This window comes from Dromiciops gliroides, chromosome 4 (genome assembly GCF_019393635.1).
Source record: "Dromiciops gliroides isolate mDroGli1 chromosome 4, mDroGli1.pri, whole genome shotgun sequence".
Classification (NCBI taxonomy): Eukaryota; Metazoa; Chordata; class Mammalia; order Microbiotheria; family Microbiotheriidae; genus Dromiciops; species Dromiciops gliroides.
Window position 1 is genome coordinate 334,343,316 of NC_057864.1, and position 26,482 is coordinate 334,369,797.

The window sequence follows — 26,482 nt, forward strand, 5'->3', positions numbered from 1 at the left end:
ATTTTTACATTTGAATGGCGACCATGGCAGGACTTATGGCCCAATTATAATTTTTCTAGAGTTATAATTTTTCATATAATTAAAATTTTCCATATAGTCCACAGGTATATAATTTTTTCAGATAGGATTAGTTATTAATTTTTTTACAATATCTAAAAACTCAGTAGCAGTCTTAGAAGCAGAGTAAACACCCCTAAAACTAAATTCCCATGTCCATTGAAGGTTTTCTTTCCTAAGATGGCCAAAGAGCAGCATTAGCAACAGGTGGCCAGAGGGATTCTCTACCATTACATCAGGGAGTCTGGAAAATAATTTTCTGTTCCTAGTAAGTAACAAGGAACAGTATGAAATGACACTACTTCTGTTTGTTTTATGAAGCTGCGATGACACACTGAATTGTTGAAACTTTGGCAGGCTCTGTTTACTTTACAAGTTGAAATGTTATTTTGATACATGTTCTGTTTTTGGAGAAGCATATTAACTTCATGATGGGATTATAAACTGTTCCCAGGATAAAATCTTCAGTGCCCTGTTTGTACAGAGGGGCTCTGGAACCTCTTTAACAGTAAAAATCAGATTGTTGTATGTGATTAGATTGCAAGATTAAAACAAGCCTTTTGGCTCTACTTGATATGTCCCTTTTTAGAAGTCTTATTTCTTCTTTTTATTCTATGTGTTAACTTAGGATGTGCCTATTCAAGATATTTCTGTTTGCTTTTACATGTTTACACTGTACACAGCTATGCAGAGTTGTAATCAGCTCTGTTTACAAGTTATTTTTCTTAATGGAGGACAGCAGTTGGCATAATCAAAATTGTAAATAACTTCCAAATTATTTATTTGACTTTGGAATGTGTTGTTGGTAAGGCACAATTCTTCCAAATAAACAGTTAAGTTTCTCTGAAGACCCCCATGGTCTGTGTCAGATGGGTACCCGCCTTAGTGGACACAGACCTCAAGAGGTGTGTCACATGTAGCAAGTTGTCCTGTTATCAGGTATGATTGGCCAGCATTGCTCACTACCCAGGAATCAGGATAGGATTATAAGTCATTTTAAGTTTGATTTGACTAAGACTAGTCTCGAGTAGTCAAGAATTATTGTCAAATAAATATGATGAAAAAGTTGTCACTGAAGATTGTGCTAAGGGCTTGCTTATTGGAAATCCAAAGTCAAAATTGGTCATTTTAACAGAGAAATAAAGGAAATCAAGGCATCAAAAAAGGAGCGATTTCGAACATTTGCTTCCCATAGTCACAGAGCTGAAATGGATCTCAGAAGCCATACTTGAGCAAAATACCTCCACAACATTCCCAACAAATGGTCATCCATTATTCACTTGGAGACCTCTAATTAGGGGGAACCCATTACCTCCCAAAGGAGCCCACTTCAATTTTGGATAATTCTAATTGTTAGGAAATTTTTCCTTAAATGAAGCCTCAGTATTTTTTTTTCCAACTTCTATCCATTGCTCCTTCTTCTGCCCTCCAGGGCTAAACAGAATAAATCTAATCCATCATTTGCATGACAGGCCTTAAAATACTTTTTCAGCCATTGTATACTTCTTAAGTCTTCTCTTTTCCAGACTAAGGATGTTACTCCTTTAATCAATCTGCATATAACATGATCTCAAAGCCCTTCCCCATCCTAGTCACTTGCTGGCTATTGTTCAACTCACCAATGCTGATGCAACTTATTAATATAAAATATGATACGTAGAAATGAAAACATATAAGACATGGTTTGATCAGGGCAGGGTACAATGAGACTATAATATCTTTGTTCTGGATGCTATTCCTTTTTTTAATATAGCCTAAGTTCTCATTAGCTCTTTTGACTCATTGAACTTAGTCTATTAAAATGTCAAAACCTTTCAGAACTAGTATATGGCCAAGTTTTTCTAGTAGTATTCCAGTGATGCTGATTTTTTTAAGCCCAATTGTAAAACTTTTTTACATTTATATCTTTTAGATTTTATCATATCAGATTTAGTGCATGTTCTAGCTTGTCAAAATCTTTTTGTAATTCTGACTCTGCCATCTGATGTCACCTGAAAATTTAGTAAGGATGCCCCAACTCTGCCACAACCTAAGTCACAGATATAATGTGACAAAGCATTAAGCCAAGCCTGGTTCCCCCCGGGGACTTCCCTGTAGAGTTCTTTCCAAGGTGATCACTCATTGGTGATAAATAATCTTTGTGTCCAATCATCATTAAAGCTTAGAATATAATTAATTGTACTATCAGTTAACCCACAGTTCTCCATCTTGTCCACAAAGATGCATGAGATTTTTCAAATAATTTGTTTTAAAATTTTTATTAGTATCTTTTGATATTGTATTACTTACATTTCTCAATATATATATTCCTTCTCCATCTCCCAGTGAGTCAGCTAGCATTTATTAAGAACCTACTATGTCTCAGACACTGTGCTCAGAACTGATGACAAAAAGAAATTTAAAAACAGTCCCTAGTCTCAAGGAATTCACGTTATAAAGGGAGAGATAACATGAAAACAACTATGTACAAACAAGATGTATGCAGAAGTAATTAGGGATTATCCCATAGGAAAGACACTAAGATTAAGGAGGACTGGGAAAGGCTTCTTGTAGAATTTGAGATTTTAGCTGACTTAAAGCCAGAAGGCCACAAAGCAGAGATGAGGAAGGAAAGAATTATAGACATGGGGGGCAGTCAGTGAAAACACCCAAAGGTAGAAGATGGATTGTTTTTGTGCAAGAAATAGCAAGTGTGGATCTGGCCATAGCAACGTCCTACTCAAACTCTACTAGTTTCCTATTATGTCTAGAATCAAATATAAACTCCACTGTTTAGCTTTTTAAAGCCCTTCGCAAGCTTGCCCCAGCCTATCTTTCCAACCTCATTGTATACCACTTCCCCATCTGTGCTGTTTGATCCACACAAACTAGCCTTTTCTTACACAATACTCCATCTCCCCCATCTTCATACTTTTACACTGGCTATTTAGAATGCCTGGAATGCATTCCTTCCTCACCTGTTCTTCACAGAATTTCTTTCATTAAAATGCAGTTCAGGGGTCGGCTAGGTGGCACAGTGGATAAAGCACCGGCCTTGGATTCAGGAGTACCTGAGTTCAAATTCGGCCTCAGACACTTGACACTTACTAGCTGTGTGACCCTGGGCAAGTCACTTAACCCCCATTGCCCTGCAAAAAAAAAAATGCAGTTCAAACACCCATCTTCTAGGTGAAATTTTTCAGGATTCATTCAACTACTAGTGCTCTTCTTCAGACTACTTTTATATATTTGTATTCAATCACTTAACATTTATTCTATATGTGTATGTCTTTGTTTTATCTGTTAGAATATAAACTCTTTTGAGTAGGAGTTATTCTATTTATTATCCCCATCATTTAACATAGTGTCCAGCATATAATAATTGCTTTATAGATAAGTGTTGCTTTGTTAATTGAATATGGTATGCTCTTCCATAGTCACATTTTGGTCATGGGTCCCATAACGAGAAGTCTCAGTGATTTATATTTGGTCCAATTTCTTTCCTTTTGTTGAGACCAATGATTTGCTTTGCTTGTGTGCTTGTATTTGTTTTAACCGTGTATAACTATCTAAGACCATGGGGTTTATTGCTGCCTCTTGTCTTGATTTTTTCCCCCTCTCCTCTGAATTACTGGATGTCTACTGCCATTATTCTCTATCTTATAAATGTGTTTTTCTAGATTGGTGGAGAGGCAAAGCATAGCCAGTCTTTTCCCTATCCTATTTTCAGTTTAGTGCAATTTTTCTGTAATTTGCAAGACTCCAAGCAAATGTATTTTAACAAGTTTTATTAGGCATACTCCATTCCTGGAAAAGAGTCCGTTATTTTTATATTTATCCAACAGCATGATGTAATGAAAAGAGAAACTGAATTTAGATCAGAAGTTGTGGATTCAAATCTCTGCCCCGATAATTGCTGCTGTTACCTTTGTTATTTCACCTCTCAAGACCTTTATAAAATGAGGGTGCTGGCCTGTGTGATAATAATAGCTGACATTTAGATAGAACTTTAAGGTTTTTATCCTTCTATCAAGTGTATGAGGTGAGTAATGAAAACTGGTGTTGAAATGACTTGCCCATCATCACACAATTAATAAATATCAGACGTAAGCTTGAATCCTGGTTTTTCCTAAATCTGCCTTTTTCAAAGCCCTTGCTTCCAATCAGAAACAGTAATGAAAACAATAGCTTATGCTTTGGTTTCTTGCCCAGGATTTCATAATCGTTAGCAGGGCTTTCTATTATCTCTTCATATGGTCTGAGCGCCAGATCTGATGGCCCCTTCCCTAGCCAAATTTCTCAAGGTCCCACAAAATTTGGATTCCTAGAGCTGTTCTAGCTTTGTAGTAGGTTCTAATTTCTCATTATTTGTATTTTCAAGGAAAGTCATGTCCTTTAGCTAGGAGAAAATCTCAGCATGGTTTCCTTTAGCTAGGGACAGTTGGCTGCTGTTGCATGTTTTCAGTTTGCACCAAAACCATTTCATCCTTTTTCATCAATGCTTTTCTTCTCCATGGTGATCCTTCAGTACTGAGGGCAACAACAGGAGAGAAAGATAAGACATAGAGCTCTATAACCGAATCAGTAGGGAGGGAAATGTTTTCTCACTTCTTTGCCCTGTCTCTTACTCCACTTTCAGACTCTCCCTCTGTGGCCATCATTCAACAATCTGCATATACAATTTTGTTACCTTATCCAGTAATGGTAGCCATCTTTTACAGACCCTGAGGACATTGTCCTTTCTTCTTCAGTGAGTTTAATGCCTGACCCCAACTCCTCTCAAACTAGGAGACTCGGACATAAACATTTGAAGTTTCCTCAACCACTCAAACTTCCTGGTTCCACAGACTGCTTAGCTTGGACTACTGTTTCATGAGCAGGCTTGCCCATGATCACTTCACTCCTGGTTCCACGCAGTCTCCATACTTCTCCCACCCTCCCCCCTTTACAGCTAACCTACTTCATTAGAATGTAAGCTCTATGAGGATATGGGGCATTTTTGTTTGTATTAAGATTTCTAGTGCTTAGCACATGATTTGGCACATAGTAGGCATTTAATAAATATTTATTTAGCTGCCTCCCATAATCTATTCCTTTCTACCTTAGCTACACAGAGGGATGGTCTTACCACTGATGTTGCACCTCTAAATAATTCCCTTTCATGTACATGAACTTTAAAATTCCTTTCTCTGGTCATAAGCTTTTGTCATGCTATGCCTTTTGACCCCCAATCCAGGTTTTCATCCTCAGTGGCATGCAGTCCCTCCAACCCTTGTATTTTTCCAGGCTATCACCCCTACACTTTCTATAGTCTCATTCCTTCCCAGTGTTGCTCTTTTGAGGAACAAGTTCAACTCTACACCATCTTTGACTTAAAACCCTTATCTTATCTTGTCAGTAGTCATTCTTGACTTGACCTCAAATTTGGATTACTACTGCCATGCACCTCCTATTCAAATGCTGCTTAAGTGGAGTCTGAGGAAGTCAGGTAATGATGCTGTGACTGGATCTGCTATAAATTTGTTATCTGATCTTGCCTGCCCTGTTACTTAAGCAAGGCAATGCCTTAATCAGTTCTCTATCCCACTCACTTAGGCGACTGTTCCAAATGTTCTCTTCTTTCAAAAAGCCTCCTGTAACACCCTTCCTCTGGTCCTCCCAGCTGATGACCTCATTTCATACATCACCTAAAAAATTGAGGCCATTTGTGGAGAGCTCTTTTCCCCTTGTCCTCATATCACATCCCTCTCACATCTTCACCTACTAACTCCTCCACCACTTACCTCTGGTGAAGAGGTGACCCTCTTCTTTTACAAGGAAACCCTCACTACATGTACCCTTATTCTTCCTATATCCTCCCTCAGATTGTCCCCACTATTATCCCATTCTCACTAATCTACATTCTTTCCTTTCCTCATTCCTTCATCATACCTATTGATATATCCATATCCGACCCATCCTTTAAAAAAAAAAACAACCTCACTTGATCCAACCATCCCCACTAGCTCTTATCAAATTTCCCTACTTCCTTCTTAGCTAAACTTGGAAAAAGCCATCTCTGCTTCCTCTCCTCTCACTCTTTTCTAAATCCTTTGCAGTATGGCTTCTGACCCCATCATTTTACTGAAACAGTTCTTCAGAGTTACAGATGATCTCCTAATTAACAAATCAAATGGCCTTTTCTCAGTCCTTAAGCATTCTTTCTTCTCTGCAGCATTTTGACACTCTTTCTTACCTTCCTCTCCCACATATTCTCTCCTCTTTGGATTTTTGTTACCCTGTTCATTTTTGGTTCTCTTCCTACTTATCTTATTGCTCCTTATCGAGCTGATGATCCCCAAATCAATATACTAATGATTCCCAGATTTATCTATCTAGCCCTCATCTCTCTCTTGAACCCTGGTCTCACTTTATCAACTGCCTACTGGACATTTCAAATTTAATCTCATAGGTATCTCAAACTCAAACATACCCAAAATGGAAGTCATTATCAAATTCCCCCCTCGCCCCTCATAATACTCCTGTTCTGAACTTCTCTATTGCTTTTGAGGAGACCACCATCTTTCCAGTCTCTCAAGTTTTCAACCTTGGTGTAATCTTTAACTCTCACTCATGACATATATCCAACCATTTCCCATATCTTATTCAGTTGAGTCATTTCTACCTCTACAACATCCCTTTATTATATATATATATATGTATATATATATATATATATATATATTATTTCTACTCACACGGGCACAATTCTAGTTCAGGCCTTTATCAGCTCTCACCTTAAATGTTGTAGTAGCCTTTCTAATTGTTCTTCTTGCCATAATTGTCTCTCCACGCCAGTTCACCCTTTACATAGTTTCCAAAGTTATTTTCTGAAAGCCTATCTCACCATGTCCTCCCCTCCTATTACTTTATTTATTTTATCATCATCATCATCATTATTGGTGAGGCAATTGGGGTTAAGTGATTTGCCCAGGGTCACACAGCTAGTAAGTGTCAAGTGTCTGAGGTCGGATTTGAACTCGGGTCCTTCTGAATTCAGGGCCAGTACTCTATCCACTGCGCCACCTAGCTGCCCTCCCTCCCATTACTTTACTTTATTTTTTAAAACTTTTTTTCTTTTCTTTTTGTTCTTCCTTCCTTTTCTTTCTTCGTCTTTCTGTCTTTCTTTTTTAGCGGGGCAATGGGATTAAGTGACTCCCCCAGGGTCACACAGCTAGTAAGTGTCAAGTGTCTGAGGCCAGATTTGAACTCTGGTACTCCTGAATCCAGAGCCAGTGCTCTATGCACTGTGCCACCTGGCTGCCTCTCCTCCCATTACTTTATAAACTGCAGTTGGTCCCTAATCGAGTATCAAATGTAAACGGGGGTGTTTTTGGTTTTTGTTTTTAAATTTAAAATCTTCACAACATGGCTCCTTCCTGCCTTTGCAGTCTTCTTGTACTTTGTTTGTCTGCATGCACTTTGTTGTCCTGGCTTCTTGCTGTTGCTCATTTGGGATACTTTGTTTTCTGTGCTTTTGTACTGGCTGTCCCTCATAAATGCAGCGTTCTCCCTTCTGATCTTTGCTTCTTACAATCCCTGGCTTCCTTGAAGACTAGGCTTAAATGCCATCTTCTACAGAAGGGCTTTCCTGGTTCCTCCAGCTACTAGTGCCTTTCCCTCCCAGGTTACCTTCCATCTCTCTGTATCTTTTATCTTTCTGTTTGTGTACATGTTATTTCTTCCTGTAAAATGGAAGCTACTTTGGGAGATGTGGTTTCAGTGCCTGGCTTGGGGATTTCTCATCTTGTTACCCACATGACTGAATCTCCAATTTCCTTTTCATTGCTACCACTAAAGGGGTAAAAATGGTAAAGGAAAAAGGTGGAGTATGTTATAAGCAGTTTCTTGGATCCTGCCTTTTCCTCTTCTCTCTCAGTTTTCTGTGGAAGTAACTCATCTGCTATCTTGTCCCCTGCAGGCCAAGACACAGTTCTGATGCACAATTAGACTTGACTACAATGGGCAGGAATTACAGGTACAAAAATATAGTTGACAAATAATATTTTTATGATTTCATGTTTTGATTGCTTTACCTCTAGTCTGAGAATAGTCATTAAATATTTTCCAAGATGCTGGTTATGTTGTCTTGCCCTATTTCTTTACCCCAGTCTTGCATGGAGAGGTGGCCCTTCTTGCCAAGTCGAATCCCTCTACACGCACCCTTGATCTCATTCTATCCTGCTTTCTCCAGAAGATTGCCCCCTCTATAATTTTAGAGGGAGCAATCTTTAAACTCTCCCTATTTTGCTGGCTGCTTCCTATTGCTTACAAGCATGCTCACAGCTAACCCCAAACCCTCTCACCTGATCTGTTTTGCCCCTACTATCTTCCTGTAGTTTTCCTCTATTTCCTAGCCAAACTCCTTGAGAAAGCCTTCTATAATCAGTGCTTCCACTTTCGCTCTCTTCTAAACTCTGCCAGCTGACTTCTAATGACTTAATTGAAACTGTTCTCTACCAAATTATTCATGACCTCACAATTGCCCAATCTAATGGCCTTTTTTCAGTCCTTGTCCTTGACTTCTCTAAAGCCTTTGCTACTGTCAATCATCCTTTTCCTGAATACTTTTTCCTCTCTAGGTTTTTGTGACACTGCTTTCTCCTGGTTCTCCTGTCTGCTGTTTCTTCTCTCTTCTTTGCTGTATAACCATCCAGGTCATGCCTGCTAATTGCAGGTGCTGCCCAAGGGTATGTCCTAGGCTCTCTTTTCTTCTTCCTCTATAGTATTTCATTTGATGATCTCATTATGTCCTATGGATTCAATGATCATTTCTATGTAGATACCTCTCAAATCTCTTAGTCTATGTCTTATTTCTCCCTGATGTCTAGTCTCACATTTCCAAATGCCTGTTAGACATCTCAAACTGGATGTCCCATAGATGTCTTAAACTCAACATGTCCAAAATTGAACTCAATACATTTGCCCTCTACCCCACCCCCACAAAAGCTTTCATCTTTACAGATGTCCCTATGACTAGCAAAGGGACTCCTCTCTTTCTAGTTGCTCAGGATCACAACATAGGTGTCATTCTAACTCCACACTTTTACTCAAACCACATAGCCAATCTGTTACCAGTTTTGGTTATTTCTACCTTTGCAATATCTCTTATATATTTTTCCTTATCTCCAGACATCTCCCTGGTATAGATTTTCATTACCTAATGCCTGCTCCTTTTCAAAAGCCTTCTAGTGGGGCAGCTAGGTAGCGCAGTGGATAGAGCACTGGCCCTGGAGTCAGGAGGACCTGAGTTCAAATGTGGCCTCAGACACTTAACACTTACTAGCTGTGTGGCCCTGGACAAGTCACTTAACCCCAATTGCCTTACCAAAAAAAAAAAATCAAAAGCCTTCTAGTTAGTCTCTCTTCCTCAAGTTTCTTCTCACTCCAGTCTATCCTCCACTCAGATGTCAGATTGTCTTTCCTTATCATTCCCCTACTTCACAAAATCTAGTAGCTCCCTTTTGCATATAGCAGCCAATATAAAATCCTCTGTTTGACTTTTAAAGCCCCTCAGAGGGGCAGCTAGGTGGTGCAGTGGATAGAGCACCAGCCCTGGAGTCAGGAGGACCTGAGTTCAAATCTGGCCTCAGACGCTTCACACTTACTAGCTGTGTGACCCTGGGCAAGTGTTGCTCACCAAAAAAAAAAGTAAAGCCCTTCAGAACTTGGACCCTTCATACCTTTGTAGTTAATCTTCTTATACTTCATTCTCCTCTTCAAATTCTTTGATCCAGCAACCTTGGGTTTCTTGCTTTTCCTTGCACATGACACTCCATCTCCTAACTCTGTCCTTTTCACTGGCTATTCCCCCGATGCCTAGAAGGCCTTTCCATCTCATTTCAACTTCCTGGCTTCCCTGAATTCCTTCAAGACTCACCTCAAATCCTGCCTGATTCAGGGACTTTTCCTGATTCCCCCCTTCCCACTAATGCATTTCCTCTGAGATTATCACCAATATGCTATGTATATATCTTGTATGCACATGGTTGTTTGCATGTTAATAGAAATCTATTTTTCTCTCCCTCCCACTCACTACCCCATTGGGGGAAAAAAAGAAAAGAAAAACATTCTGTACCCTGAGTCCACCACCTCTCAGGAGGTATATAATATTGCTCCATCCCTGAGCCTCTGGAATCATGAATGGTCATCATAACTAATCAGAATTCTTATAGCTTTCTTACAGCTTTGCATGGTTATTGCTATTTCATTAATCTTCCCCATTCAGATATGAGCTTGATTGCAAGGACTGTTATTTTACTTTCTTCGGTTTTTTGTTTAACACAGTGTCTTAGATTTTTCTACTTACTTGGGTTTCTTGCCTAGCTTTTATTTAACTAGTTTTTACTTCCATTGCTTCTTGCTGTTTTATGAAGTGTTATTGCTCATAATCTTCCATCATTCTCTGTAAGATTTTACAGTGAGTTTATATTTTAAGCCAATGTTGTCTTTGATTGCCATATCTCTCCATTAATAAGCAGGTCAAGTTTCTTCCTGAAGAAGGAGTGTCTAGGGTCTTTTGGTCTCCATTATGGCAATTGATTATACTGATTGAACTTGCATATAAAATTGGTTTAATTGGTGTCAGTGTACATTTCCTTATGTATTTCCATTTTTTTGGAAAACCCGTTTAAATAATTGGAATCATTTTAACTCTGCCATAATTTGTGTCTGATTTTTAGTTTTTAGTTGTTTTTTTTTACTCTTGTCCAGTGACTCCCATATTAGTAAAAGGTCCATTAAAATAGAATAATTTCATTCTTTTCTGGTGCTTTTTGGTGTTTACTAAATCCAAGACCTCCCAATTCTTATTTTTAAAGAAAATATTCACCATATACATGTTTTTGTGTTGTTTATAATCCATTATAAACTTCTATTGTTTCTTCATTCACAACTATATTGTCAACACATTTTTTGCTATGTACCTTAAGTCCATGGTTCATTAATATCACAGTATAAAAGTATATGTAAATCTAATTTGGAGGGTCTTATCACACATTTATTAATAAGTTTTCTCTGCATCCTTCTCCTCTTCAACAGATATTGGTAGATAAGCTGCAACAATTGGTCTTTTTGGTGAATAATTATAGATATTGTGACATGGGATGAACAACTGTTTCTTTTTGATTTGGGGCACACAAGATCAACTTTGCCAATTCCTTTATTTAGATTTCCAAAAAAACCATGTGTACCAGCATTATAATTCTCTTCCATTTTTATTAATTAACCAAGTCTCTAATTTTTAAAAATTGGTGTTACCTTGATTCTTGCCTCATTCTTTAAATCATTCCTTCCCTTTCCCTGTCTGTTCCCCATGTAACTGATAATTCCACTGTACTTTTTGCCTTGTGGTAACTTACAGACTACAGCTCTTCTTGTTCTACCTTCTGCTGATAAAAATTAATATTTTTTCATGTAGTTGTTTTTTGCATTTTTAAAAACTGGAATCAGTTATTTTAAGCTTACATTTAACATTTTGCCAAATGTTTTCAAAATACCCAAGGGCATATGTTCCCCATTTGTAACAAGGTAGAAAGTAATAAAATAAAAACCCCTTGCATATTAGGACCAGGTCTGAGTGTTTCATCTTGACTTGTTTTGCCCTTTCTCCTTATATGCGGAAGTATGAAGTAAGCCAGAAAGCAAATAAAGAGAGGTTAATATTTGAGAAGAGAACTCCATTTTAATTCAGTCAGTCAATCAATACACGTTTATTAAGTACCTACTATGCTAAGACTCTGTGCTAAGTGTTTAAGGGGAAAAAGTGCATTCCAATCATGGAAAATTATCTGTGTAAATGTAATGAATTAGAGCAAACACATTGAGATCAAGGAATAGTTGTAATTCAGTTTGGTTGAAACTGATAAAGTAGATGAAGGCATATTTGTGTAGACTAGGCAGAAAAAGTAATTTGAAGTCAGACTATAAAGAGTCTGTAATACCAACCAACTTTATCTGTAGCCTGCACCTTCCAAATTATGGGCTCTGAAATTGTCCCCAGGTTAAAGGCATGTTTGGGGTTAACATTGACCGAAAACCACAGCTCATATTTCTTTTGCCATACCCAGTAGAAGACACACTAGTTTAAAAAAAAAAGGCTTGATTAGACAGTATAGCCAGATAAATGACGAAGGCAAATTCTTCCCTAGTCAAACAAGCATACAGTAACATTGGCCTTCTTGCTTTCCCTTGTCCATGACACGCTTATCTCCTGACTCAGTCCTTTTCACTAATTACTCCCCACCCCACCCCCATGCCTAGAATGCCTTCCCTTCTCACTTCTGCTTGTTGGGTTCCTGGCTTCCTCTAAGACTCAGCTCAAATCCTACTTTACACCTTCTTACCATGCTACCAAGTGAAAGAAGGAACACATATAGGAACATGAATGGCCAAGGCGCTGAAAGAACATCACTAGTAATGGCATATCACACACTCCATGAGTTTCATGTCATCCCTTCTAGAACACTTCTCTGCTTCCTCATGTAGCTACTGAGGTCATTGGCATGCCTACTAATACCACTGGATCACAACTGCTTTCTCTACTGATATACACTGCAGGGGTTCTGCTGATCCATTTTCTCCATTTCTCCATCTACTGGTGTCTCCTGGCTACTCTCTGATGGTTCTCTGTATTGTAGCTCCTAAGCAGCCTTTTTCCCCCCATGAGGAAAGAGTGTTATTTCTTTTAACTCCTTCACTATTTTAACTCCTTCACTTTAACTTCCTAACCATATGAGTTCTTTTGTATTTTCAGCCCACAAATGTAGTCAGACATTGCCTGTTTATTGTATTGCTTTTCTTCTGCTTCAGCTGCTACTCTTTGTACTCCATCTATTCTTTGCTAGCATGTGAAAATGCCTTTAAATTTCCATTAGGCCCTTGGCCCCTGCCTGGGTCCACATGGAGTATCTCTGGGGCTTCACTTAATAAAACTGGGTGAGGGGACAGGGTAGTGCTAGCAATCTCTTGTTCTGCATTCTTGCCAGAAGCCAAATCACTAGACTTTCTACATAGCCAATAGGCCTGGGGAGCCAATGACGGTTTTTTGAGTAAGGAAATAAGATGGCTAGTTCTGTGAAGTGTAAATGAGAGAGCAGTGGCTGGGAGACCAACTCCTAGGCAATTATAGAAGTATTGACGTAAGTTAGTAAAGGCCTAAAGAGTGTAAGTATGCCAAAACATATATAAAGCACTTCACAGACCTTAAAGGGCTATGTAAATCCTAGACATTAATGATAGTACTAATAGAGAAAAAGGGAAGGAATGTGGGAGATACTGTAGAGGTAGGGTTGGCAAGTCATGGCAGCTGGATAAGGAATAGAGAAGAAGGAAGGGAAAAAGTAAAGAAGGGGGAGGGAAGAATAAAAAATAATCTTGGATGACCAGAGCAATGGTGATGACAGCTAACCACCACATGTAGCCCTAATGCTATCTTAATCATTATTTCAAAGCTGTCTTCTTACCCTACCAGAATTCATGGACTCATAGCAATTTTGAGCTAGAAGGATCCTTAAAGAACAGTTAGTCTAATTCCATTATTTTGCAAATGAGCAAATTGAGTACCAGAAAGGGTGAGTGACTTTCCTAAGGTCACCCTATTCCTTAGTCACGATGCCAGGACTAGAATCTAGGTCTTCTTACTGTTAGGCCAGTACTCTTGCCTCTGTCCCACTGTACTTCCAAAGGAGTATGTGCTACATGGAAGAAAGTGTTCCCCTGTGAAGAATGGTGAGATTGTCTAACAGTGATCTTTTATTTTATTTTATTTTTTTATCTTTTCAGGTTCAGGTTCCTTGTTTATGACATCAAATTAGCAAAAGGCATCTATTATAATGCTATGGTTTTTTTTGGGGGGGGGGTTTGCGGGGCAATGGGGGTTAAGTGACTTCCCCAGGGTCACACAGCTAGTAAGTGTCAAGTGTCTGAGGCCGGATTTGAACTCGGGTACTCCTGAATCCAGGGCCGGTGCTTTATCCACTGTGCCACCTAGCTGCCCTATAATGCTATGTTTTTAATAATTCTGTGTTTATCTTGTTTTAGAAGTATCTATTATACTTCATTAAATGTCTAAATTAAAATTTCATTGTAGTTCTATAAGCATACTGTTAAAAAAAACAGTGATCTTTTAATATGAGATAGAGTTGATGCTATAGCCACATGGGTTTATTTTTCAGATATCAGAAATTACAGTTAACTTTTTCTCCACCCATTTCTCTAATTAGATACAAAAGATCAGGTTGTCACCTCCAAAAATGTTATTTAAAAGATTATGGGATTCCCTCCCCATTATCAATAGGCATTGAAAGGGAAACTCATATACATACACATAAGTGCACATATGTGTGTGTGTGTGTGTGATTTGACTGATTTTCTTTATTGCTTAGATAAAATATTTTATAATTATAAATTGAATTTGAGAAAATATTTCACCTGTTCATTTAGTAGTTTAGTCATTTCTATTGGTGAATTTCCTATAAGTTAAAGTAAACACTAATTATTTACATACAGTTTCCATATTTGAACCGTTATTTTATTTTTGTGGATCCTCATAACATAATATCCATTAATGTTACCAGATTATTATTTTAGTGTCTGAATAATATTTTAAATCATAATTTCATATTCAGAATCCATTATCATTTAGGTAGAATCAAGTATTTCGAAAGTCTTAAATGCTTTTAAAATTTTGTTTGGTCTTAGATGTCAGAGGGATTTCAAAGCTACTGTATACTGGCATTATTCTCCTTTAGCTTAATATTTTTCCCTTTCTTTTTAAAAAAAACTGATTAAGCAATAGAATTTTGGGTAGCTGTCACTGCAACCATCTTGAAATAGTTCTTAAACAAGATGTAATCTTTTTAATGATGAGATCTCCCTTCCCCCATTAAAAAATTAAAGCAGCTATATTTTTGTGAAATGTTTTGATTGAAAGAGCACATGGGCCTAGGTCCCCTTTTGTTTTAATTTTGCTTATAGGATTTAACTTGGTGTCAAGGATTTGGCAACAATTTGTTTTTATGTGTACATTTTTATTCTTACTAAAGGCTTTAAGAGATCATAATGGCGTATAGTTATTATGTATGTGCCTTTGGGCACATGCATCGATATATTCACAGAACTCCCCATTGCCATATGCAATTTTGGTGCAGACACCATAATGTAAAATTAGGCCATGCATAACAAAAGCAAAATCTAGTTTGGAGAAGCATTCCTGAATGGTGAGTGAACAAAGGGGGCTAGTACTACCACATACTGCTTGCATGGAGGATGTGGTGTGGTATCATTTGTGTGCTGAGAGGTAGCTGAACATTTCCATTTTGGTGTAAATCCCTTGAGAAGGAAAGCATTTCAGAATGGGGTGTGATCTGCTCTCTTAGTAAGAGTGATTGACATGGAATGAATAAATAGAAGAGGAGAATAAATACCACTCCTCCCCTTTTAAGCCCAAGCACATATACATTTAATGCAAAGCTTTCAGTGCAGAAGGCTAGCTTCCTTAATAACAGCAAATTCCTTAAAAGCCAGGCAATAATTTGCCAGTGGTTCTGGTTAAAAAAAAAAAAATTCCAAGAAACAAGCAAACAAAGCCTCCTTAGAAAAAATGTAAACATTTTGCAAGGCAAATGTGGTAGTGAATATGCAGATGAAATTTATGATGGAGCCCCTATATGTGAAAGTGGAACCTTGACAGCAGTTCTTGGTCAATGGGTGAGACAGAATGGTTCACTGAATTGGATAACACAGTGCATACCATAGTGACTGATTAAATTGATTTGTCTGTGGCTACAGCCTCCTCTATTACTGAAGCCCTTTAACCTATTTTGTAACTCTTCAAAAACTGAGATCCTGAATGAATGTGATCTTAAAGGAAATTAACTTAATTCAAAAGAAGGAATTTTATAAATGCAAATTTAAACTTGATAAAGTATTCAATTTTTGCACACTGAACAAAGGAACTGTGGCAAAAACCACATTAAAAGAATTTTTTTTTTTAAAAGAAGCCATGATTAAACATTTGACTTTCAGGCCATCAGCTTTCTTAGCCCATAAGTGAATTTGTTGTTTTAATTATTGCTGTTTAATTTTAGATCCCCTCTTAGAAAACATAAAACATGGCAGAACCAACAGTGTTGCTGCTTTGAAAATGAGTTTAATTTACATAATGTTATTAAATATAAACACATAATTTAATACTATGTTTTCTATACACACATGACCTATTTTTTTCCTTTCCAATTTTGGAAAATGCACAGCATTTTTGTTTGAGATAAACATATATTGATTTTAACATTAATCCATAGTTAATAAAATACAGCCCGTTCTTTAGGTTAATTTCTTGTGTCTGAGAAAGCAGTCAACTGTGTGTGTCTAGTTTTTGCCAGCTTATCTATTACATGGAACAGGGAAATGAAAGTATACAAATTCATTATTCTTACTGTCCCCCTTCAAAACAAGGGTTTCTTAAATGAAATGGACAGCTTTGAACTGCTTTTTATCCCTTCTATTTCTGTTTGAAATATAAGGCAGTCTAGGTACCAGGACTTAATCCATTTAAAATATTAGTTATATTTGCACTCAGCTAACATATTACCACACCTTAGGATATATAATGTTAGTTATAGAAATGTCAGCTTCATTTACATAAAAATAAATGACACCCATGAAAGTAGTCATTTTCAAAATGATGAATTGTTTTTCTTTCTGCTACATTATGAAAATAGCAGTATCTCCAATTTAGTGAATCAGTCTCAAAGTTTGCTTCCTGCACAATAAATGTAAGTTGAACAGTATATGTATGATACGGATTATATAAAACATTTTGTTTTTAAGACAAAATGGCAAACCAAAATTAATTTGTACAGTCAAGATTCTTCATTTTGATCACTGGCCTCCATTTCTTTAATCTCAAAATAATTCATATTTTTCTTAACATCAGGGAAACTGTTGTTTTAGATTTGTATTATGAAGAGATGAAAAAACTTGTTAGGGGTGAGTAATTGTTATGTCTTCATTTCCTAATGCAGCTTTTAGAAGATGAGTAGAATTTTCAAAAATAAACACCCAGTGCAACAGCCTCACACTCATTCAGTGGACGTTCACAGTATTTGATGATAGATTGGTGTTCATTTGAATTGAGAAGAATTTACCGTGGAGGAACAATGAGATGTTTTCAGAAAGAAAAAGAAATCTGTTTAAAATTGAATGACAAGCATGTTAATATTTTTTTTCCACAAAAATTGTTGGCATTCCTTTGAAAGCATAGGTATTGTATAGAACCTTCTACTTCCTTCATTAGATTATCATCAGCCTTTACTTTTGTGCTTATGAATCAGACCTAAGTGTCTGGAAACATTCCATTTGTAGTTATGTTCTGATTCAGATACTTTCTGTATTCTCCTTGAAGTATTTGGTCATTTGCCAGGTATCATTCATTAAAGATGCCTGAATTTTGTGGATATCAAATTTCACTATGTTTAACTTTTACAAAGGAAAAAGTATTTTCTCCCAGTTCGGGTAGTTATCACACCCAATCTAATAATGTCACAACCTAATTTCAGTTGTAATTTTCTCCATCACAAGTTGAATAAATTTCTCACCTAGTTGAATTAAGTATGTATGTGAATATATTTTTAAAGTCTTCTTTGTAATGCTCTATGTTGTTTAATATTGGCTGCCCCCTAGTGGACTAAGGTATCAGAAACAAATCCATACAATTTTTAAAGAAAAAGTTTTCATTGGCTTTTTTGAGACAAGTGCTCACTCTTGTGGACCTGGGTTTGCACTCCAGCTTCATGACTTCCTACCTGCATGACATAGGGCAAGACCCTAAACTTCTCTAGACCACTCTTTTCACATCTTTAAAGGTTGAGGTTATATTCAATGGCCCCCAGTGCCCCTTCTAAGCCTTTAAATTGTGGTTCTGTGACAACCACAATAATTTGTCTTATCCACAAGCATATGCATTTGTTAGCTTTGAATCATGTAGTATTTGAAATTAATTGTTTTATGTAACCTCATTCATTTTCATCAACAGTCCTTGAATTAGCCAGTGCAGATAAGGCAAATTTTAAAATGTTTTACCGATGACCATGATGTCTTAGTAATGCCAACTTATTTGAGGCTCTTACCCTGTTTTCTGATGCTACTTGGAGTTAAAATAGTCATTTTTTCCCTCTTTCTTTGCAGATGCTACAACTGCGGTGGCCTTGATCATCATGCTAAGGAATGTAGTCTACCTCCTCAGCCAAAGAAGTGCCATTACTGTCAGAGCATCATGCACATGGTGGCTAATTGCCCCCATAAAACTGTTCCACAGCAGCCCGCTAGTTCTCAGGGAAGACATGAAGCAGAACCACAGCCATCCACTTCAACTTTCCCCCGAGAAGTGGGAGGAGCCTACGGCTACTCATCTCCATCGTATTCTCAGGAGGGCCGATCCGAGATATCAGAACGGTCAGGCAGGTCACCTCAAGAAACTTCCTCCAGTAAGTTATCCACCTCACCTGAAGAACAAAGCAGAAAGGGGCCTTCTGTTCAAAAAAGAAAAAAAACTTAAAGCTTTTTCATCACATACCATTTTTTTTTTACCCAGTTGGGATGTCTACCTCATGCAAGTACAGGGGAAGTAATTTCACCATCAGCAGCTGACCTGGAATTTTAACTACTGTTGAGGAACTGTGAAATTTTTTTTGAACAGACAAATCACTCTAAGCAAATTGTATTTAAGCAGGGTGTCGATGTTTTTTGTTGTTGGAAGAATGAGAGCGAATATGAGAACAAATGTGTATCTGCGTTTGCATGTGTGAAAGGAGAGAACATGTGTCTGTGAGGGGTGTAGCTTTCATATACAGGTATGTAGACATATATATAAAGAAGGGTATATCTTTATGTATATGTAGATAGAAGCACACACTTTCACACAACTGGAAATGTCCAAGAGTTGGATATTCATGTGAAGCAATATTCACATTTAGGATGTTTTTGAAAATTACCCCCTGGAAACTTTCTTGAAATATCACCTTTTTATTTATAGCCACTTATAAACAAGAAAAATAGGACTGTTACTCTTTATTTGAACCAAATAATAGTTCACATTTCATAGCTGCCAGTCACGTGGTACTAAGGGTATTAAGACATCCATTTCCCCCAAGTTTGGGGTAACTTTTTGGTTTTACTTTTCTTTTTCCTGATGCTCATAGATCAGCATTTCCTGTTATCACGTCTCAAAGGCAGTACCTTAATGCTCTATGCCTCTAACTGCCACAGTTTTTATTTGTTCTGGAATATAGAACTCCAGAAAAAGACAATGAATGTGTATTTTATGTGCTGGTATCTCAGTGTTACTTTCCACGAATATGGCTTAATTGTGAATTAGATGCCTACTAGGAGGAATGAAGGGAAAATGATTTAAAAATTGTTATGACTTGATCATTTTGTTGGAAATCATGATACCACCCCACCGTGACCCATTATGTATTGTCAGGTTTTTGAGGGTCCATTGGGAGTAGCAACTTTTCTGGTCAAGTCAATCCCTCTAACCACTGTTTAGATCAAGGGGGCCTCCTTTAAAAAAACAACAACCAAACAAACTCCTGAAAATCTTGGAGAAAAACTCTACTAGTTTGATGTCTATTTTTGGTGGTTGTTTTTTCCTTGAGAATATAGGAATAAATCTGTTTTTTAAAAAGATTGAAAAAACCAAACAGCACAAAAAAGTGAACAAACCATTATGATAAAGGTTGAGAATGGAAATAAAGTGGGTACCAACAGTTATCCAACCTGTGTTACAAGAGAATTATATTTTTTGGGAAAAAAGTGCAGTATTTAATGGCACACAACTAGAGTGATGAAACCTGGGGCAGAGGTCGTTATACCTCACCTGCCCAAATTCTAGTTATTTGTATGTACTTGGCATGATGAAAATTGACCATATTACAATTACCTTATCACTGATGATGAAGTTAGCCCATAGAGACTTGAGCTCTGAGCTCTGAAGTGCTACTTGCATCTTAGATCCAGGATGCAGCATTGCAGGCTTTGCATCAGTAGTCTCAGTAAGTAACTCCTTTGTTAAATGGATAAACTGGTTGGGGAGAGGTGAGGAAATGTGGGCTGCATAGTAACCGTCATGGTATTGGTACCTTGAGATTCATACAGAAAAAATACAGGACGTTCCTGTTCAAGTTGCTATTCATAAATTTATGAAACATATCCGAGAAAGTATAATTTAATTATAACACCTAACATTGGCAATAAATGTTGGTTTGCAAGTGTCTGGTAGGTGTAAGCTCAGATAATCAGAAAGAAAATAGCATGAATCAAATTAGACAGTTGCCGTTGTATAGTTTGTCGTCCCTCCCCCACTTGTCCTGCTATGGGAGACTTTTACAGTTGCTACTGCTTCAGTGAGCAGCAGATAAGGATATAATGCCTCAGGCTGTGGCACAAATCCTTTACAACTTAGCTTGAATTCCATGACAGTGTTTGTGAGAATCTCCATGGTTTATACTGATATTCTCAGTGTGCTATAATGCAAAGCTTACCTTTGACGATATTGAATGTGATATATCTATAGAGAAGTACTTCCTTGCCTTATGTGAGGATTGTAAGCTTATTTAAATTATGTAGACAAATCAAAGTGGCATTGCTTAACCTTATAGCAGGTATTATAACCAGGTTAAACGGTATAAAGATGCAAAACATAGGTCACTTTGAAAATTCAAACCAAAGTTTCTTGACCTTGTAGAAATAGGAAATTGTGCATTTGAGAACTGGACATTCCCTGTTTACATATTAAAAAAAAAAGTTCAGAGCTGAGATCATTTTAGAGTACGAGATTCAGAGTTAGGGTCAGAATTTTCGACCTTACTGGCGCAGTTTAAAATCATTGTAAGCGTCAACCCAGACTGAACTACTAAGAGCACATACCAAACCTATCTTATGGTTAAAAGTTTAGGGTTTATTTTTTTATATAAGAATATTATCACGATTACATAACATACTCAGGACAAAGAACTTTGCTCAGGGAATATACCATATAATGTTGAGTTTTTTCTTTACAGAATAGTCTATGGGCCTGCTTATTCAAAACAAACCAAAAAACTTAGACCTTTGTGTAAGTATTATGGACTGATGTTAGTAACTACCTCTGAGTTTGACATAGACCTAAGTTTTTGATAATCAGATATCAATTTTTGTATTTTTGTTTCATGTGAAAATGAGAAAGTGGTATTCCTGTACTGGTTGCTTATGTGAATATCAGTGATGTTAGTCACAGCATATTTGCATAGGTGAAAATGTTATATTCTGTTTACAGCAAAAGACTACCTCATAGTTAATGCAGAGCACACCTTTATGCTGCTCCAGCCTTAAAGGTGGCTGTTGACCCTATGGTACATACTCTTTAATATCTGTATAATGTATAGTAATTCACCACTGCATATTTCTGACAAACACTTGGTAATAATGAAGCATCTGATTTTAGTTGTGTGAAGTCTCCAGACATTTCCTTAAAGTTATTGATTTGGTCTAAAGCATTATGGGCACTCTTCACAAAAGCCAAATAGAACACTAAAGCAGCCTTGGATATAGCCTGATTGCTGAGGGGTGAATAATCATTTATGCTAATTTCATTCATATTGCTACTAGTCAAAGCTACCAAAAGCCAAACATTGCAGCCTGTGGCATGTAACTAACTAGCACTGGATTGCCAGGAGATATAAAAAGTGCAATTCCATACCCAGCTACTAGAATTGGCCTTTGAAAAAAAAACTGAGCTGAAATGCCCTACAGAACAAATGACCGTTTGCATGAACCAGAGTATCTTAGTTCAAGGGCAGGGCTGTGGTCCTGAGAAGAGATTGCTTCTTGCCTTCCCATGTATATCAAATTGAACACTTCAAGTGGTCCAGAGAAAGATGCACTCCCATCCTCCCAAACCTTACAAAAATATAAATGCCTCAACATTGAGATAGCATTTTTATAACTGAATTTATGTCTTTACTTGAAAACTTTGCATGATTCTTTTTATAATTGACACTTGAAACCAAAAGAACAATGGTTACCTGCACACCACCCAGAGTAAAGTTGAGTTGTGTGCTACTTGTGAGTGCAATGTAGGGGAAGAGATCAAGGAATGATCCTTGTGGCTGACTAGCCCAACATGTTAGTAGCTTCAATCCACCTTCCAACAGAGGATATTTTAATTGCCAATCATTTTCTTTGTTCTCATTGTGGCTCGAGTTTATTTTGCACCAGTGCTATCCCCGAGTTACTTACTGCTAGTTGTATTTAGTTTTGTGAATAGAGACCCATAAGTGTTAATAGAGTTGGTAACATTCACTGTAAGATGAATTATAAAGGACATGGGAAATCTCATTAAGTCTTAAAATTAATTTAAATTAATTTATCTGTTTTCTCTAAGAAATGTTTATCATAAAAATATATGTGTGTATTTCCCCTTTGGTTATAAAAATTGGGAAAGTATGTACATGTGCAGATGCACTGACTGCACTGACTTTAATTTTCTAGATGTCTTAATGAGATTTGTTTGTTTTAGAGAACACCTTGTGGAGAACATCTAATTCTCTCTTACACATCTGTCAACAACCTCTTTGAAGACATGGTGGTTGTATTAGCTGTGGCATAATTGTTGAGTTGTAGGAAGAGGTTGATCTATGAATGTTTAGGGCTTTTTCCATTTTGTGCTTTAAATGGGGCTGCAGAATTTAATATTGTATCAGGAGAAAGAGCTGAGCTATGTCCTACACCTGTTGCTTAACACATTTCAGAATTACCAGCTTTAAAACAATCGTGTTGGGCTACCTCTTGAACTCCTTTTTAGCAATTATTGGCAACCACCACCAGCCTGGCTTTAACTAGTATGTGATGCTTTATGATGACACCTCCAACCATACTAGAGACCAAAGTGAACACGGATTTCTATTTGTCTTTAATACTGTGTCTTATCTAGTGTTTTTTAAATTATCCTATGTAGTATATAGATTACCTCATTGTCCATTTTGACTCATGTTGTTTACAAGCTAAAATAAAAATCACTTGAATTGTATGTTTCTAAAAGGAGGAAAAGAATCAGATGTCTTGAAGGGCATTTCGTCGGTTCATGGTCATCTTGCTAGACTAAAGCACTGATTGCCTTTCTGCATATCATATATTTTATATTCTCATTTCATGCCTAATGTCTTATTTCTGTCAATCATGGATGTTATGAGGTTTCAAAGAAGTACTTGATTAAAAATAAAACATATAACGTTGGCATTTACAGTGGCCTTTGGAGGTTGTCTGTGATTTCTGAGGTTGAAGGATGATGGCTGCTCTCCTTAAACGGCGTTCACACTCACCCAAATGCTGAAAATGGTTTATAACATCTCATCCAGTAAAGGCCATTTTAGTTATGGAAGTTATTGCTTATTTAGAACCATATATACATAACCAGGTGGATAAGTTACTTCAGGGCTGGGTCAGCTCTAGAAATTCTCCCTGTGTCCTCCGGCCACAAAGCCATAGGAGATTATTGATTTTGAAATCAGTTCAAATAATATATCCTGTAGTCATCCCAAATCATCTGAACTAGCCATTTTTGAACACCTTTGGAGGAATTCTTTTTCTCATTTTCCTTCATATTTTTCTGTCTACTTTCAATCATATGAAAGCACAGCTGAAGTTACTATGCCATAGTACTATACCTGATATGTGAAATGCCAAATATAGATCTAATACATTATTACTTAAAACTCTATTTGTTATTTATTATGTGACTATGAGACCATTCTAAGGAATCTATTGAATCTTTTAATTATACAGTTCATCCCTGCAATGGGATACGTAGATATTTTTAAATAGCCATGTGAATGACTATATATTTGTAAATTTCCATAAAAGCATTCATGTGAGTATTTTTAATGCTTTTTTTTCCCCATTTAGGTCTTCTGTTTCTAGGTATGGCTTTCACTTTTAGCATAAGTTTCATCTTTTTTAACTACTAAATATTTTTATTATTAATTTTATAATTTATAATTTTATTTTTCCCCAAATCGCATGTAAAAACAAATTTTAGCATCAATTTTTAAAACTTTATGCTCCAAATTCTCTTCCTCCCTCTGTCCCCATCCCCCCTTAAGAATTTAAGCAATTCAGTATAAGTTATATATGTGTAGTCATGCAAAAAATTTCCACATTAGTCAGATTATGAAAGAAAACAGACAAAAATAACTTTAGAAAAAGGAACTAACAAAAATTATGCTTCGATGTTGTATATTTAGATACCATCAGTTCTTTCTCTGTAGATGGATTGCATTTTTCATAAGTCCATCAGTGTTGTCTTAGATCATTGTATTGCTGAAAATAACTTGTCATTCACAGAAGATCATCTTACAGCAATATTGTTTTTCTGATAGCATCTTGCTCATCATTTCCTATAGCACAATAGTGTTCCATTATATTCTCATCCTAAATTTTTTCAGCCATTTCCTAATTAATGGGTATCTCCCCAATTTCAAATTCAACTTTTTTTTAATCTCTTTTTGGATACCAACTTAACTACTAAATTTTTTTGACCTACTGAGGAAACTCCATTTTATGGAGAATATTAGTGGCTCACATTTATGTAGCTCTGTAAGGCATACCAAGCACTTTTCTCATAACTCCTTACACTACTTGGCTCACAACCCCTGCGAAGTGGGTAGTATAAGTATTATTATCCTTATTTCACAGATATGGAAACTAAGGCTGAAAATTGAAAGGAGTAGTGCAGAGAACTAGAGCTACTAAATGTCAGGATTTGGATTCAAACCCAGATGGACTCTTTCTGTGCCATTATACCACCTCCGAACAGTGTAAAAAAAATAAAACAAAACAAAACAAATGCCACTTGGAACATCTGAATTATAAGTAAAATGTAAAATGCAGAAAAACAAGATAAACTTGTGTTTTATTTAGTTATAATCCATTACTTTTGGCCAGTATGCAAGAGGTAGATATTTCAGGCCACAATACAGAGAAATATCATGTGGTTAAAGAAAGGAAATTTTTTGGCCAGCACTGTTATAAAACATCTTTGAACTAATTTCCATTTTTTCAGGGTATGGCTGTTACTTCTGACCTAACACTCCACAGTACCTTTCTCTGGATTTTCAGAACATTATCTTTATCACCCCTTGTACTAAAGTTTATTTCATGCCCTAATTGCTAAAATTTCATGCTCCCTTTTAAACATTTCCGAACTATAGAAATCCTTGTCTGTATAGTCTAATGATGGTCAGAGCTCAGCAATATACTTTTGAGCTAGTACGGCTTGCATGAAGCTTTGATCTTCTCCAAGAAGATTCAAACCCAGTGAAGAAGATAGATGATGTCTTAATTGGAAAAGGTCTGCATTTTGCAGTAAGAAAGCAATATCCTTGGATCATAAATTACTAAGTTACTATATATAAAGTTCAGCCCTTCAGAGTGGGCTAAACTTATGTCGATTTAACATTTTTTCCTTTGCTCTGATAACTATTTCTTTCCCTTTGGGGAATAAGCAACTTAGAAGAGCCTTAGTATACTCATTTGGTCTTTTCCAACAATACAGTATGAGAGTTTTTCCAAGTGCATTCTGAAGACTCTTAAGTTACCAAGTAAGATAGGATAGCATAGCATAGGATAGGATAGTCTGGAGACTATAAGTTACTGCTTAACAGGGAAGTGGTATTAGATTAGTGCTCAGTTTTCATGTTGAGCAGATATATTTAGGGATTCAGTTTTACTTAACGAGTGTTAATGACTTGAGGCTCAAAGGCTGATTTTTAATAGTGGGCCTACAAAGCCTTTTATCTTTTTGGACTGAACCTCACTTTAGGCAAGATATATTTCTGAATTATGAGTAAATCAAAGAATTTTCAGTATAATAGTGAGATAGCTGACTATTTGCAAGTCTTTTAAAATAAGAATCATCCCCCCATAATTATTTAGCTGGTAAATTCAGATTGCTGTAATGGCTTTCCTTAAGTGAACCACACATCTCTCTACCTTGAATCATTTTTACACTACTAAATGAAATATTTGTTTATTCAGTCCCATACCTATGAGACAGAACAGTAAGCATTCTCAATCGAAGAATATTAACTTCAAATGATTGTTTTCCTTTACTTTGTTAGTAGTGAAAATATACATTCTGTAAAATAATCCCTCTCTTTTTGTTTTTCCTTTTGCATTAATTAACCTGTAGCCATGGCACACCAAAGTCTAATATTTATGACACTGAATATTTGCCACAAACTAATGGATATTACAAATTTAGCTTTGTGACAGAACCAGAGAGCCTTGTAGAAAGGGGAGGACATGGACAGCTTTGCCCCTTTGTCAGCTTTGTGACACTGAGCAAGTCTTACTTTCTCTGAGCCTCAAT

The 26,482-nt window shown here is 36.7% G+C and overlaps 1 protein-coding gene across 1 annotated transcript in view; it reads left to right on the forward strand.

Annotated features, from left to right (window-relative positions):
* LIN28B (lin-28 homolog B) overlaps positions 1–18,631 on the forward strand; it is a 105,028-nt gene extending 86,397 nt beyond the window's left edge. Inside the window, exon 4 of the mRNA XM_043963821.1 lies at positions 18,262–18,631. Within this exon, the coding sequence (XP_043819756.1) occupies positions 18,262–18,631 (370 nt within the window). The remainder of the gene's footprint in view (positions 1–18,261) is intronic.
* Positions 18,632–26,482: the final 7,851 nt, after the last annotated feature.